General features: G+C 43.7%; 1 protein-coding gene across 4 annotated transcripts in view; it reads left to right on the top strand.

Annotated features, from left to right (window-relative positions):
• The window catches only part of TEAD4 (TEA domain transcription factor 4), a 57266-nt gene that overhangs the window by 25060 nt on the left and 16836 nt on the right, over positions 1–15370 (top strand). For all 4 annotated transcript variants that reach the window (XM_056339545.1, XM_056339546.1, XM_056339544.1 and 1 more), the window contains 5 exons: positions 6838–6902; positions 7781–7843; positions 11627–11761; positions 12597–12640; positions 14841–14896. In XM_056339545.1, the coding sequence (XP_056195520.1) occupies positions 6838–6902; positions 7781–7843; positions 11627–11761; positions 12597–12640; positions 14841–14896 (363 nt within the window). The remainder of the gene's footprint in view (positions 1–6837; positions 6903–7780; positions 7844–11626; positions 11762–12596; positions 12641–14840; positions 14897–15370) is intronic.

Here is a 15370-nt window from a genome sequence, read left to right on the forward strand (position 1 = left end):
CTTCCCACAAGGATTTGCCACAGTTGCAGTCCAGATAAATGGGAAAACCAAGTCATCGTGCTACGTTATGGCTCACTATGTTTAGTTCGTAGGTACCAGCAAAGACTGAGGACCAGTAAAGAGTAAACAACAGTTAGAGATTAACGGTGGGGGAGTGAGGGTGGAGGTTCCCAAGGAGAGGTGGAAAGATAGAGATGAGTAGGGAGATGGTTATTGCAGAATTTTTCTTGACTTTGGGGACAGCCTCAGCTCTGGTAGGGGAATTAACAGTAAAAGTAGGAGCTGAAACAGAGGGAGGGAAGGATTGAGCCCTTGAAAGAGTCTGGTTGCTGAACAGTCACCGTATTACGTAAGTTGTATACCAAGGCAGAGCTCAGAAAGAGGGGGGGAGAGGCCAAAGTCTAAAACTTCATAAACAAGTTTCCTGTAAAAGAGGTTGTAAGGTTGAAAGCAAGCATGCCAAATAACCAAGAAAGATGTGACATTGTCGATTGCCAAAAGTCAAGGAAGATAGGAAGGGGTGAAGGGAGCCCACACCAGGGAAGGAAAGGTCATGTACTACATTTTCTCTTGCCTTGAAAAAGCTGGGCTGGGAAACTGGAAAGCTAACAGAATATTCTCACCAAGACTTTGATGAGAAAGAATGGCTTGTGATGAAGGGAAAGTGTAATAAAGATAGCATTAAAAACAGTGTTAACAATTATACCAGTAAGAGTTGAGTGTCCGTGCATCTTGATGAGAAGATGGGATTAGCCGTCGGAAAGACAAAAATGTATTTTTTGACATATGCGGCCCTGTTTCTGGAAACAGTGCTGCCCAGGATGGCTTTTAGTGTAGCTGGGAGGAGCAAGCAGTGTGGAAGGAGAGATGGAAAGGGAGGTATGGCTCAGTGCGGACCCCAGTGCCAGTTAGTCCCACATGCAAATGCAAACATAACACGCTGCTTTTGCCTTTAGTGTCATTCTGGTACGACTGGCTCGGTGGTTAGTTTTGCTTCATATGCGTAGAGAAACATTGACGTTTGGTGGACAGCTGAGGTGTCCTTAAATTCCCTCTTATGTCTAGATTTATTTGTCATGCTGTCTGATGCACACAGTTCATTATGTGTATGTTGACTGTAATCGACAGTTAAACTAAGTGCTTAGCAAGTTCAGGAGGCAGCCATAGGCAGCCGTTTCCCAGGAGCTATAGTTAAGTGACACAAAGAGATTGAAATCATAGTTGAGATGGCTTCCTTGACCTTGCTTTGATTAACCTTTCACTGGATACAGCCCTATAGTTGCTTCTGTGGTTCTCTTATCTTTGTTGCACTTCATAGGTAGTGTTTGCTTTTGGTACAGAAAAGATACCTGCTACCAAGAAGCAGATATTTTCATGCAGTTTCCCACTGGAAGGATTTTGCAGAAGTCATTGAGTTCTTTGCTCTTGCCTATCACAGAAGAGAAGCTTTTGGCTCTTCTGCTTTCTTTGGCAACAGGGGTGTGTGCTTTATCTGCCTCTTCTGTAAGCAGTAATATATCATTACTAGCAGAAAGCTAGCATGAGGCTTTGAGGACTGGGAAATATTTCTATGGCTGTGAGATTTTCCTTGGATTTTTTTTATTCCCTTCCTTACAGGCAGACGGTTCTCTCCTCTTACATTGAAGGGCTTACAGGTGTAGAGCCTCTTTACTCACTTCTCTTAGCAACACCTCCCTGGATAACTTACTGAATGCAAATTCTGCAATTTAGTGTAAGACAGAGTGGGAGCTAAATTGATGTCCTTGAGAATTTGTTAGGAGCGAGAGGTAAAGGACATAAAAGAATCTGTCTTTACTCCTTTTTTCAAGCCATGCGTCCAAGGGGAAGGCTACAGGGAGGGTAGAGGTGCTGTGCTGCAGTTGGTATGTTGGCTAGAGCTTCATGAAACCCAATGCGCAGTTTCGACAGAGGAGACACAACTGTTGGCAGGTTCTGGTGACCGTGGCAGGCCCCAGCGGGAGTTATTCTAAGAACACAACATATGATCAGGTTACTAAGGGACACTTTACATGGCTCTAAAAAATGAACCATCTGACGGTTTGTGACAGCTCTGCCTGTCCCAGCCAAGGGAGGGGTGCTCGTTTGTGCTGACCCTGCAGCCAGGGTTGTGAAACAAAGAAAGTGCTTTCCCGAGGCTGTGAACCTACGGGCTTCCAGCCGCATAATACCTGCTTACATCTAACTTCTGATAAGAAAAACAGAAGACATTTAGGACTTGCTTCTCTTGCAGTTTTGATTCATGGTAATTTAATACGTGCTTGCTGCAGTTTACTGGGCTTGGCAATTTGCATAGTTCTATATTTAGTAATCCCTGTGATGCTAATGTCTTTGTAGAGTGATCTGGGTTGGGTTTTTTTTTGCTGCCAGTATCTTTATTAGCTTAATATACCCTGCCACTTTTCTGTTTTTCCCTGGCTCTGTGGGGACACGCTTCTGGAAGAGGAAGGCTATATGAGAGGTGGTGGTAAGTGGGAAGTGAATTCTAAAACTAGAAATTTTGAGGATCCACATTTGAATGCTTTCTCTAGAGCATTCTATACCAGCTTCTAATATGTGCAATTTGTACAACAGTTTCCCCCGCCTTGGACTTCTCCAGTGAAGTATGTGGCCTGAAAGAGCTTTGTAATTTTGGCTGATGTTGTCAAAGACAGACAGTTAAACACACACTTAGGAAAATATCTCCCACTTTCTTAGGCTTGACTACAGTTTACTGCCTCTCCTCCCTGCTTCCTAGTCTCAGCTTCCCTTGATTTATTCTCTCATAGACACTCATATACTGTCATATACACTCAGTCCTCATAATTCCTTTGAGGTACTGGGTGATGCAGGAGATTGGGGTCACTGTGTAAAGGTTTCTGTCTGCCAATCCTTTTAATTATTTTTGTCCCTCTGATGCTGCTTGCTTCTTGCTGCTCCTCTGCATCTACATAGATTCTCAGTGGGCTGCAGTCCTTTCAGAGTTGTCCCTGCTCTGGCATGGGTCTTCCATGAGTTGCAGTTGCCTCGAAGTATACTCCTGCCTCGGAGCACTTCTTCCCAAGAGAACTTTTCTAGCCACATCTGCAACAATGTCCCCTACCATGTGTCTGTCTTCTTTCCTCCTTTCTTTTCTCCAAATGTGTCTTTTCACATATTTTGCATTTCTCCTTCTGTGCATCCTCATGTGTCCTTTTTGTGGTTCCTTTTGTGTGTGTCTCCTCACGTGTCTCCTGCTGGTAGTGGCTATTGCCCTTTCCAAAATACGTTTGAGCAAAGGTAGCTTGTGCTCCTCTGGTTGAGGTTTTGATGGATTGTTGTTTTCATCCATTTTGGAGATGGTTGGAATTGACTGTGCCTGGCATGGGGCTGTTCTTGGCATCCTCTCACACAGCTTACCCCTGCAGCCCTCTGCTGCTGAAGCAGAATAGTGATCTCTCAGACTGCTTAGTCTCTATAATTTCTTGACTTTCGTGGAAACATAACAAAGCTAAATTTGCACCATAACATTTATTATATCTGGTTGAGAATCGAGGGTTTGAGCACCTTGTTTTGTTCTGCGCATTTCCCACTTCTGACATGTGGCAAACTGTCCTGAAGTTGCATACATGCCGGCATCTGTGCAAGAAGAATCGCTTCAGTTGGTTCTTACCTTTCAACTTAGATCCATGTCCAACAGATGGAGGCTTTGAAAAGCCGTAAATATTATTCTTGGCACTAGAAAATGGTACTGTGGGTATGTGTCACTAGTAGTTGGTCTCAGCTTTGTAAAAAGTGGTTACATTGGTTGGAAAAGCAGCCAGGTGGAAAGTAGCGTAACAGCATCTGCTCCCATCAGACTCTCCTGGGCATGTCACCATGCTAATGCTGAACCTGTGGGAACTGAAGAGGTCAGTGGTTACATGCTGGGCATTGTGTTTCTGGCACAGAAGTGGTTCCTGATTTGCGCATAGAGGAGCTGGAGCTGTTTTCCCAGCTACAGACCTGATTCTTCTCCGAGGGGAATAAGGAGAGCTTCTGTCATGACACCATTAGGAAAAGACTCAGAACTGTAAATGTAAAATGCTTTTATGTCCCGATGTGTGCTTTGGTTATGTTTCATGAACACGGCCTAAATGCAGTCATGGACATTTACATTCTTCTGTTTCAGAAACAGATGGAATTGGAAGCTTTGCCAGCCCTTCTCTAAAGGGTTGGGTGGTCAATCTCAAGCATAGAGTCTTCCCTTGCATTATTTTTTTTTTCCCAAGGTTGAGTTAAACAAGGGTTTAAATAAAAACAAGTGACAACTTTTTCATGGAATATTAAACTACTGGAATATTGCATGTGTTTTCACTCCTTGCTTTTTGGTTGTCTGTGATGTCCTAACGTACAAGTTCTCCATTCAACCCATAAACTTTCCATAGAAAATGCTGAGGTTTTATAATTTTGTTATAAATAAACTTCACAAGAGCTGTGGCTTTGATTTCCAGTTTATTCCTGCTTCATCATAATTAATCAAACATTTGCAGCCATATAAGATGTCACACAGACTTGCACTTCCCACTCCCAACTTTTTATTGAAGTATAGTGTTGCTACTAGTGTGGTAACCACAAATGTATTATTTTGCAGAGCCTGCTCTTTCTGTCATGTTTTCTGCCTTGAATCAACCTAGAGTTCAGATGTGTAGCTGCTGCTTTTCTGTTTCTACTCCTTATTTCTCCATCTCCAGGAAGAGAATGAAATTCTGTGTGTCTGCTTAGACTTGATACATAGGAGCCAGTGTATGGAACCTGCATGGTCTCCTCATGTCTTGGTGCCCACGCTCAGACAGTTCTGTGGTGCCAGCTGTGAACTGAGTCTAAGCTTGCTTCTCCTGTTCACTGCTGAAGTTGTCAGTGGCTTGGCCGTCCCTGCTTCTCCTGTTTTTTAAATCCTGCACCTGAGTCTTCTGCAGTTTCCTGCTCTCATTCTAAGCAATTCTCAATTCTGTACCGGTGACCCTGTAGCTTCACATTTCTTTAGCCGTTTCATTCTTGTTGCTGTTAATACAATTTCCCTCATCTGTCACTGTGACCATCTTTTCTTTGCATCTCTTTGCTGGCCTCTCCTCTCACATTGAACCTGAAGTGATTCGTCTTCATTTCCCTTGGCCCTGGAGGGCATAATCTTACTGTGTCATCTCTTAAAATCAAGATGTAAAACCTGTCTCCAGTGCCTGCAATGTATGCTTGCCCCATAATTGAATTCCATCACCTCTCCCAGCCAGTGCCCCACCTTCCTGTTGATGGGAGCTCCCCTCAACTTCCACAAAGCTAAGCTTCCTTCCCTATATCTCTTCTGAAGAATGCTGCTTTTTTTGGGATGCCTGCAAGAGCCTGAAAGCACTTTTAATTCACTGTATCATGTCACACAGTTAAATTCTGTGGAACTGTTTCCATGTACTTCCCCATTGTCATTTATTTTCTAGGTTCACAGAATGACAGGCTTATTTAGGTTGGCCCTACTGCTGAAGCAGTATCAACTCCAGCAGGTTGCACAGGGTTGTGTCCAGTCAGGTTTTGAGTGTCCTCCAAGGATGGAGGATGGACATCTCTGCAGCCTCTCTGAGCAGTCTGTGCCAGTGTTTGACCACCCTTACAGTAAAAAAGTTGGGGTTTCCTTTTTTTTTCTTTTCTTTTTTATTTTTTTTTCTTCTTCTTCTTGTTTTCAGATGGAATTTCATGTGTTAGTTTGTGCCCGTTGTTTCTTGTCCTATCACTGGGTACTACTGAGAGGAGTCTGGCTCCCTCTTCTTCATTGCCTTCTCCCGTCAGGTATTTATATGCATTGACTAAAAGTTCCACCGTCTTCTCTGTGCTGAACAGTCACAGCTCTCTCAGACTCTCCTCATATGAAAGATTCTCCAGTCCCTTTATCCCTCTCGTGGACCTTTTGCTGGGGGCACTCCAGGATATCCGCATCTTTCTAGTGCTGAGGAGCCCAGAACTGGATGCAGCACTCTAGATGTTGCCACAGCAGTGCTGAGTAGAGGTGGAGGATCACCTCCCGTGACCTGCTGGCAACACTCCTCCTAATGCAGCCTGGGGTGCTGCTGGCCTTCTTTGCCAGGAGGGTGTATTGCTGGCTCGTTCCTTGTCAGCTCGTTGTCAAACAGGACCCCATCCCTTCAGCCAGTTTTCAGTCCGCTTCCTCATCCACCTATCTCACCCATACTTTGTCGGGTTGCCTATGAGGATGTTATGGGAGACAGAGACAGAAACCTTACTGGTGTCACAGTATACATAGCTCCGTCTGTGCTCATCCACTAAGCTAGTCGCCTCTCTATAGAAACTACCAGACTGGTTAAGTATGATCTCCCATTTGTAAGCCTGCGTGGACTACTTCTAATCATCTGTTTGTCCTTCATGTATCTGGAAGTGGGATTACATGCTCCATCACCTCCCAGGACTGAGGTGAGGCTGACTGCCCTGTTATTATCTGGATCTTTGGTCTTGCCTTCCTGAATGTTTTAGGGTGAGCGGCTTTCCATTTTCTTCTTTGTACTGGCAATCTTGATCCATGTTTACGGCTTCTGCACACCGTGGTAATGTAATTATTAAGCAAAGCATATGATTGTCCTTTTTATTGGTGATTTTAAGCCATACAGATGCAAGCTGGGAAATAGAATTTGCAGCCCAAAGTTCTGCTTCTAAAACTCGGACCTTTACCATGTGAACTAATGAGTATCTTTCTAAGATAAAAAGTAGTGACGGAGTATTGCCCCACTGCTCATCTCTACAGATAGATAAGTCCATTGGCCATTTTCCCCTGGCGTCATAGCTTTCTGAACTTGTATGTGCATTTTTTCTCTGTTCCAGGCCGAAATGAGCTGATTGCCCGCTATATTAAGCTGAGAACAGGGAAAACACGCACAAGGAAACAGGTAAGTGTAAAGTGTTCCCTGTAAATATTAACTTCTTTGGAGCATGAGACATGATGAGGGCTTAAGTTTTTGGTTTGCTGGACAGAGGTGGTTGTGCTTAGCTGGTTAATAAGAATGGCGGCAAGTCAGCGCAGGCACTTTAGAGTAGGGTTGTAACGCTTATGTCTCCCAGAAAAATTTTTCTACTGTTAAATGGTGTGTGACTTTGTTTGTTTAGTCTGCTAATGAATATTTCAGTGAGCATCGGTGGTCCTCTATATGAAGGTTCTTTGTTCAGCCCAGACAGATGGACAGCAATGGTGATTTTGGAAATACCTGGTACACTGAATGAAAAACAATCTTTGTAATTTGGGAGTGACAGTCCAGGCTATGCTGGACAAAGCACTGAGCAACCTAGACCTGCTTTGGGTAGGGGTTTGGTGGATGAGATCCGTCAGTTATTTCCAACTTAAATTATTCTATGATGTGTTTTGGTCCACATTAGATATGGGGAAGTTCTGAGAGTCATTACATAGCAGCCAGGGGTATGAAACATGGGTTTTCGTTCTCCCAAGAGGAAGCCAAGATGCACAGCAAAGAGACTGGAACTCTCAGTCCCTAAATTTAAGGACGAGTTCTTTAGTATTAGAGGAGGTCTCTGGCTTGATAAAGCCATTTAAATTGGAAGAGGCCTTAAATGGCCCATCTTTGCTGGTCCACCATCTCATTTCATGACAATTAAGTTATGTTCTGAAAAGCATCCCATTGTTACCTTAACCCCCGCTCCCCTCAACCCTAAATAACTCCCTATTGTACAAGGTGCCTAAAGTATGTTTACTTCTGCAAGCAACTACTGAGTATTCCTCTGCAATGAAGATGGATTTTGTCTTTCAATGCAGGTATCTAGTCACATCCAGGTCCTGGCAAGGCGGAAAGCTAGAGAGATCCAAGCCAAGCTCAAGGTATGATGGCTATCCTTTAACATACCATGCAAGCCCCCTCAGTCAGCCATTCCCTCTTTGAATAGCCTTAAAAAAGGGTGAGATTAGCCACTGAACTGTAGTAAGCTGGGAAGGAAAAGGTACTTCCCAGGAAGTGTTGTGCAAACGCTTGTATTGTTGTAGCTCTGTGACGTCTGGAGCAATTCTATTTAGAGAATAAAGAAACAATAACTTTAAATTTTATGTGTCTGATTTCTACCTCCGGTTTATGCTGCTGTCATCCAAGGCTGAAAGATTTTTAGATTTGGGTATGCAAAGAGCATTTACCTGAGAAGGAAGTGTTTACGGTTACAAATGCTGACCAGTAATCTGTCCCTGGTGTTGCGGTGGCCTTGGGAAAGGGTGGCCTTACAGTTACGGTAGTGCTAGTTCCACCTCTGCTACTGGTAGTGACGTGGAGTTGTCCACGAAAAGTGTTCTGAGTTGGCGTAGCCTTTGAGAGGAAGCAATAAAGCCAGCTGGCATCTTCTCAGGTAAAATGGTGTCAGCTGAGCAGGCTTTGCTCCTTGATTAATTCAGACTTGATTTGAAGAGGCCTGGGCTAATGAGAAAGAAAGTGATTGACTACTTGCTTGAGCAAGTCCATGGTTTCTTTGTATAGGAACACACCAATGAACCGATACCTCTTGACACTTATTTCCACTCAGATTTGAAGCAGGGAGATGTTTTATGTGCTCAGACTAAATCGCCATAAATGTCATGAAGGTCAAGATTATGGGTGACAATTGCACAGGAGGATGTCCCTTGTTAGAATGTGAGCCATCCAGAAAGGGCTGGCTGAGTAGGATGTGAGGTCCAGTCCCTGTTGATTTGGTGTGGCATTAAGTGATCTGGAGGCATGGGTGTTTTCTTCCCCGATCTTCCATGCTTCAGGTAGTAATGAGGATCTTGACAGTCCGGTCCAGCCCTGACTGTTGAGTGGTGGGTGGCTGTTAGTACGTGCTTCCTCTTGGCTGTCTCGGCAACTCCTCGCTGGGTACCAGCAGAAGTCTACTGTCTGTGAGTGAACTGTTGGCACTCGGTCTGGAGCAGCGCTGAAGTGCATGCATCTCTACTGCAAGCAGTGATTACCTCTAAGTCATCACTGCGCCCCCCACATCCCATCCCCAGCTCCATTTTAGAAAAGTGTTGTGTCTGTCATTAGCCTGTCGTGTTTCCAGCTGCTCTGATAAAGAGAAGCAGCCGCAAATTGCAACTGTCTAATTCAGTGCTTCTAGGCAGGGCTGCCTCAGCCTGAAACCTGTGGTGCTGTTAAGTGGTCAGTTCAGGTGGACGCCTGCTTGGGAGGCAAGTTAGAGCGAGTAGGAAACAACAACTGCCCAGGGTGTTTAAAGATTTACTGCTGCTTATATCTGTAACCTTGATTCCGTTCCTTGCATGTCACAGCTCTGGGATTTGGCATGATTGAAAAGCCAGCCAGCCAAGCCTGTTTCCACTTAGCACACAGGAGCTGGCCGTTTTTGTTCTCGGGGAAGGAAGGTGTCTCAGGGAGCTCCATGGAGCCATTGGTTGTTCTCCTCTTACACCTCCCCAGGCCATGCTGTGAGCTCTGCCCAGCTGCCTGCAGTGAGCCATTCCCCAGCACCAGACTGTGCCTTTCTGCCCGCAGAGCCAAGCCTGTAGGACTGATTCAACTCATTTACTTCCTTGCTTTCACTAGTCGTTTTCGTAGAGCAAGGAAATGAAATCACCAAAGCTGCTGCCCTTCTTCCAAGTTCTTGCTGCTAGCTGTGTGTTCTGTCACTGTTCGTTTTCCATAGTGGGTATATGTTTTCATATTTATATCCTAGAGCTCAGAGCAGCGACATGCTGACTTTTCAGAGCAATTACTAGAATACTGCTGTCTCCACACAAATTGGGAGTGTCTTCTCTTAGTGAGTGCTGTGTCTATAACAGAGAGAGGTGGGGAAAGTAGGCTAAAGCTTGGAGAAAAATCTGTTCCCAGAATCAGTAGTTTTCCATGTCCTGGGTGACTAATAGATATCACCTGTACTAAGGAAAAAGAGGGAAATTGTGGTGGTTTTAGTATTATATTTATCATGTGTTTTGAGAATAATAAAAATATGAACATTGCAAATGTTTGGTAAGTTTTTATGCTTCATTTTCCTTTTTATTTTGTACTGGAAACACAATACAAATGAATGCAGAACTGTTAGCTGACAGAGGAAGGAGATGTCTTTTACAAAAACATCCTTTTTCAAGCAGTCTGTCAGGCATTTAGGCAAAACAGAAAAACCAAACAGTGGTTAATAGAGAAAATCCGTTCCCTTATTAATTGTTCTTCCTTTTTCTTTTTACTTCCACAAGTAAATGCTGCTTCCCCATAAACTCATGTATAAGCTCAGGTAGGCAAGTATGATTTCTTTCCAGTTGAGAAAATCAGGGGAGGAAAAAAAAACCCTTTCCTGCAATGGCAGCTGGGAAATAGTCCTTATATATGTCATGAAGAAACAGAAAAGAATCCTTACTCTTGAAAAATGTTTTGGGGGAATACTTTAAGGATTCCCTAAAGCATCATTTAAACTTGATTCTGAAAAAAATTCTCATAGTTTTGGAGAACCTGAAGAACTTTCGCAGCAGTTACAATGGTTCCCTTCCATTTACTTGAATGTTATGAACAGGAGCCACAGATAGCATAAAAAAGATGATTTGTAATAGAAGTTTCACCCATTCCTACTGATCATTCCACTTAAAAGTCACTATTTGTTCTTGAGCTTTTGTTATGCCTCCTCCAAATGTTTTTGTGTTAAACATCTCAGAATCCCTGTGCTTAGAACTTTAGAAGACCTTAAAGAAAGGAGAGGGGTTAGAGAGAATGGAGATCCAAGGGTCAGAACTTAACTGCAGTTCAATGAATGCAGTCGGGAAGCGAGAATCCCTGAAGACGACAGCAAGGGCTTTCCTCTTTCAGCAGTTTCTCCAAGCCGTGAATTCATCTGTGGCATTTCCATTATAGTTATAAGGTTGTAGATAAATGTGGAGTGTTTGAGGAATGAAGGTGAATTGTAAGGGGATGTAGGAGGAAAGGCTGAACGTGGGGAAGCGCTTCTGTTTGTCTGTTTATTCCTTGGAAGAAAAAATGAAGAATGCAGTGTGTTTTAAACGTCCATCGGACCCCCTAGCTGTTGCACTGTCATTGCCTGTAAAAATGTGTGCAATTCCACAAAGCTGTTAAAATACAAAAAGGAATGTCTTTGCATATGTGCCCTGGGAGATTATTAAGATTTCCTGTAATCACCAGGGATGGGAATAAAATAATCAACTCTACCTGAGACTAAAGCAGTCCCAAACTGAGGTAGTCTTTTAGCAGTAATGATAAACTCTTTTTGTGAGCTTGTTTTTAGAGGCTTTTTTGATAAGCAGGAGTCTTTCCCATTAAATATTTTTACCAACGATTAAAACACAAGAGTCAGTTAGGGTTGTACTTCCCATAACGAAACATTTCAGCTGTGCTGCTGAAAGCCTTCAGACAGAAAGGATAAATGCTTAGCAGTCTCTAAACCAGTGATCCCAACATTATAGAAAGGATGATTAATTACATCTGAAGCTATAATAATGGCTGAAAGACTTAACATGCTTTGAAGAGTTCTTAGGATAGTTACTGGTGAGTCTGCTGCCCAGATTTTCAGAGATGCTTGTTCCCTACAAAGAAGCTGATGAGAATCTTGGTTATACAGCATTAGACCAGGCAACTTGTTTATCATTATAATAACTCATTTTTTTCTGTTTCTATTCTTGCTATAGGATCAGGCAGCTAAAGATAAAGCCATGCAGAGTATGGCTACAATGTCATCTGCCCAGATTATCTCTGCAACTGCCTTCCATAGTAAAATGGCCCTACCTGGTCTCCCACGACCAGCCTACCCTGCCGTTTCTGGGGTGAGTAAATCAGTGTCTTGGCAGCGTTGGGCTGAAGGCACCTGAATATTTGAAAGGGTGTTGGGACCTACTCAGGATAATCGTGAGAACATCAGAAAGAATGGGCCAAAAGGCATTGTCTCTGTGGAATAAATCTGTTACATGGCTTCAACAGTTTGGGACTGATTCTTTGCTCACACTGATGTGAAACAATAGAATTTCACTCTATGCTTTGTTTAAAAAGACACAAGTGAGAGAACAATCAAATCCTTTGGGTTTTCAGCTGCCTGAAATATTTTTAGGTGTCTGTATCACTTAGTCCACAGTCGTGTTGGATTAAAACTGTTTGGGCCATCCTGACCCTTACTCAAGCTTATCATTCCCAAGCTCATCCTAATTACTTAGATGACACATTCACGGCCCCTACAGAAAGTCCTTAATAGTGGAGGCCTGCCAGCATCCCCTATCCTATGAGTTGGACCTAGTGAGCTTTTGCTGAGCATTGATTTCTGCCAAAATACTCTCGTGGAGCTCTCTTGGGCAAAATGGTCCCTCTAAGAGAGCGGGCATCATTAAAACTTTGGAGACAGAGGCACAAGGTGCATATGTAATATTTAACATTAAAAACCAATATTGGTTCAGTTGCTTGCATGTCACTACTCGTAGTGTGTAGAAAGAAAATGAAGACCTGTCAGCACCTCCACAAGGATGAAACTGGGAATGTAGAAAGAAGAGATAACTCTGTCACATCTTTAGAAGTCCATGAGCTTGCAGTTTCTTTCCTAAGAAAGGAGCAAGCCTTGCTTTTCATCTCTGTCTTAAGAGTGGTGACTTTTGCCTGTATGTTCTCTTGCAGTTTTGGCAGGGAGCTTTGCCAGGCCAAGCTGGATCTTCCCAAGAGTGAGTATTCCTTTATGTGAGCATCCAAAGCCGGTGCTTCTGCTGTTTCCTCTAGGCTGCCTGACAAGCACCGTTAGCTATTACAGGATTTATAAAATGCTATGATAATGTCGTCTTTGCTCTCAGAGAGATTCACTGATTGTGGATCTGAGACTTTAGGCCTATGGCTGAAGACAAACTGAGTCATGAGAGAATTTTAAATAGATAAACCCTTATGTCTTCATGTGGTACCTTCAACATGGATTACACCCCTTTAATAATATGTCCCATGACTCAAGCAGCCTAATATGGGTTATTTTAGGGAGCTGGTGAATCTAGCAGCCCGATAGAGGCGAGGCTGCTGCATTATCCGTGCCCCCAAGTTCAACCAGCAGTGAGACTGAGCATGTATTCCTGGTAGGTGTGCACACAAATGTGCATATACATTGCACATACACACATGGCTGGTCACACAGAACTGCATAGACAGTGCTCAGCACTCACAGATACAAACAGCCCCAGCAGCCTCATCTTGTACCCCTCTCTGGCTAATGAGGGTGGAAGTGTGTTAGTGGGAAATACATCTGCACTGTGGATCCGTCCAGTAGCTGTCCTGGTGTCCCTTGTGCCCCTGTGTGCTGGCACCCAGACGGGTGAGCCCCTGAGCCCACAGCCCCACTCCAGTTGCTGATGCAAGCCTCTCTCACTCGCACAGACGTGTGTGCGTGTGTGTGCATGAACACACACACGCTGTGAATCTCTCCAGTGACTGGGCTTAGATACACAGTCCACCTAGTAGCTGGATCTTCACTTTCCCTAGTTTGCTCCCACAGAGATAAACACACACACAAACTCCTCTGTCAGTCAATTTCCAGACTCCACAGTCTCTCTGCCCTTTGGCCTGAACCTCTTGGTCCCTCTGAAGGCATCCTTGTTCCTGGAGGCACAGGCGGCTGGCTCCCAAGCCTCTTGCTGGGCAGTCTGGCTTGATAATCATTAATGATCACACCCTTGGTTGCTGCTGGCACTCCTGGAACAAACACACCCACACCTCGTGCAGGAAAGCCATTAGAAATAGAATTTAGTGAGAAGATAGGACAGACTGCACTGAGAAGGTGCAGGGCACTGACAAGACAACTGTACCGACCTTCTTACATGTGATAAGTCATATTCTCCCTGAACAGCCCCATAATAAATCAAACCTGGACAATGGGGCAGATGGCTCTCCCGTGGCAGCCCTGGGAGGGGCCAGGGCAGGGGCTCTGTTTCTCTGATGGTGTTACTGGGGCTCCCTTACCCCGGTGTGGAGATGAGCCTTTTGATAGGCTGATCCTGATCCGTTCACCAGTGATGGCCCTGGGTGTAGTTGCGTCAAGAGTATTATTCAGGTTGCTCCACTGGCCATTGTTGCTCTGTGCTGTTTGTTTGTATGGAGGCACGCTTTTTATCGCGTGACCTAAGAGGAGCAATTTAAGCCAGCTTAAGGACGAGCAGCTGGAAGGGTAAATGTTCTTCACTCAAGCCACGTGTTCCTGCTGTCGTGCTATTGCTAATGTTTGTGGAGCAGATCAGGAAACATACTACTAAAATATCTTGTAGGGAAAAATGGCTAGTAGAAGAATAGAAGCCATTACAGAAATAAAAAGTAGATTTTATGCCTTTAGCTTGGAAGTGAATGAGGAAACATCAACCTGAGAGGTTCTTTTAGAAACTTGAAGTATCTGCCACCCCTGATGTCAGATATGTCTCCAGATCCTGATTTTTCTTGCAGTGGTGTTGAAAAGGAGCTGAGCTGTCTTGAAAGCTAGCTTCAGTTGTGGGTACTGAGCATCTCTGAATCTGGGCCTAGAAGTCTGAGGGGCATCTGGCCCAGATGTTTATCCACTTGCATAAATTTAAATCTATCTGTGGTGGAAAGGAAAGGATAAATGAATGGGCACCAGTGTATTAACAGGCTGATGAGGATCTCTGAATAATAAGTCTGCGGGGAGAACCTGGAAGGAAATCTTCGGTCCAGTCCTGGCCCCTTAATGTTTTTGGAGTCTTTCTCCACGACCCTCTCTTGCCCATACAGAAAGATAATCTCCCAGAGACGTTTATGCCAGTTCCTCCCTCAGGAGAAATACTTGATCAAATCTGTGCAAACAGTTGGTCAAAAATCTTTTTTTGTGTGTTTTGTTTTGGATTTTTGTTAACCATCTCTCTTTGTGTACTTCTGTAGCGTGAAACCTTTTTCTCAACAACCTTATGCTGTACAGCCTCCACTGCCATTACCAGGTAGGTAAGGAAATGTAGCTCTTTGCTTTGAAATTATATTCCAACTTCAAACATAGCCAACACTTTAGAAGTTTTGAAATTAATTTTTAAAGATAATATTTCTATTTATTTAAACATTTCAGTGAGCCCCAAGTTAATTTTTATATGATTTCCCCTTATCACCCATTCCCATCCTTTTACCAAGAGAGCTGAAGCTTTAAAATTTTGTTTTATTTTGAAAAACATTTTTTTCCCATTTTAGGTTAATTGTTTTGGGGTTTCTTTTCCTTCTGGCTCAGCAGAAAATAAAAGTTTACGTATCTACTGTTCTTCCACCATGCTGCATGTACTAAAACACTGGTTTCCATTCTAACGTGATTGCCTTTCCAATTTCTTGTTAAGTGGAACAACTGATGTCTTCCTTCTCAGTTTCCCCATTTCGAGAGATCAGTGGTCGTGTTAATGACGATGCTTCGTTCTGATACTAAAGCAGTT

The sequence above is a fragment of the Falco biarmicus genome, chromosome 5, assembly GCF_023638135.1.
Source record: "Falco biarmicus isolate bFalBia1 chromosome 5, bFalBia1.pri, whole genome shotgun sequence".
Taxonomy (NCBI): Eukaryota; Metazoa; Chordata; class Aves; order Falconiformes; family Falconidae; genus Falco; species Falco biarmicus.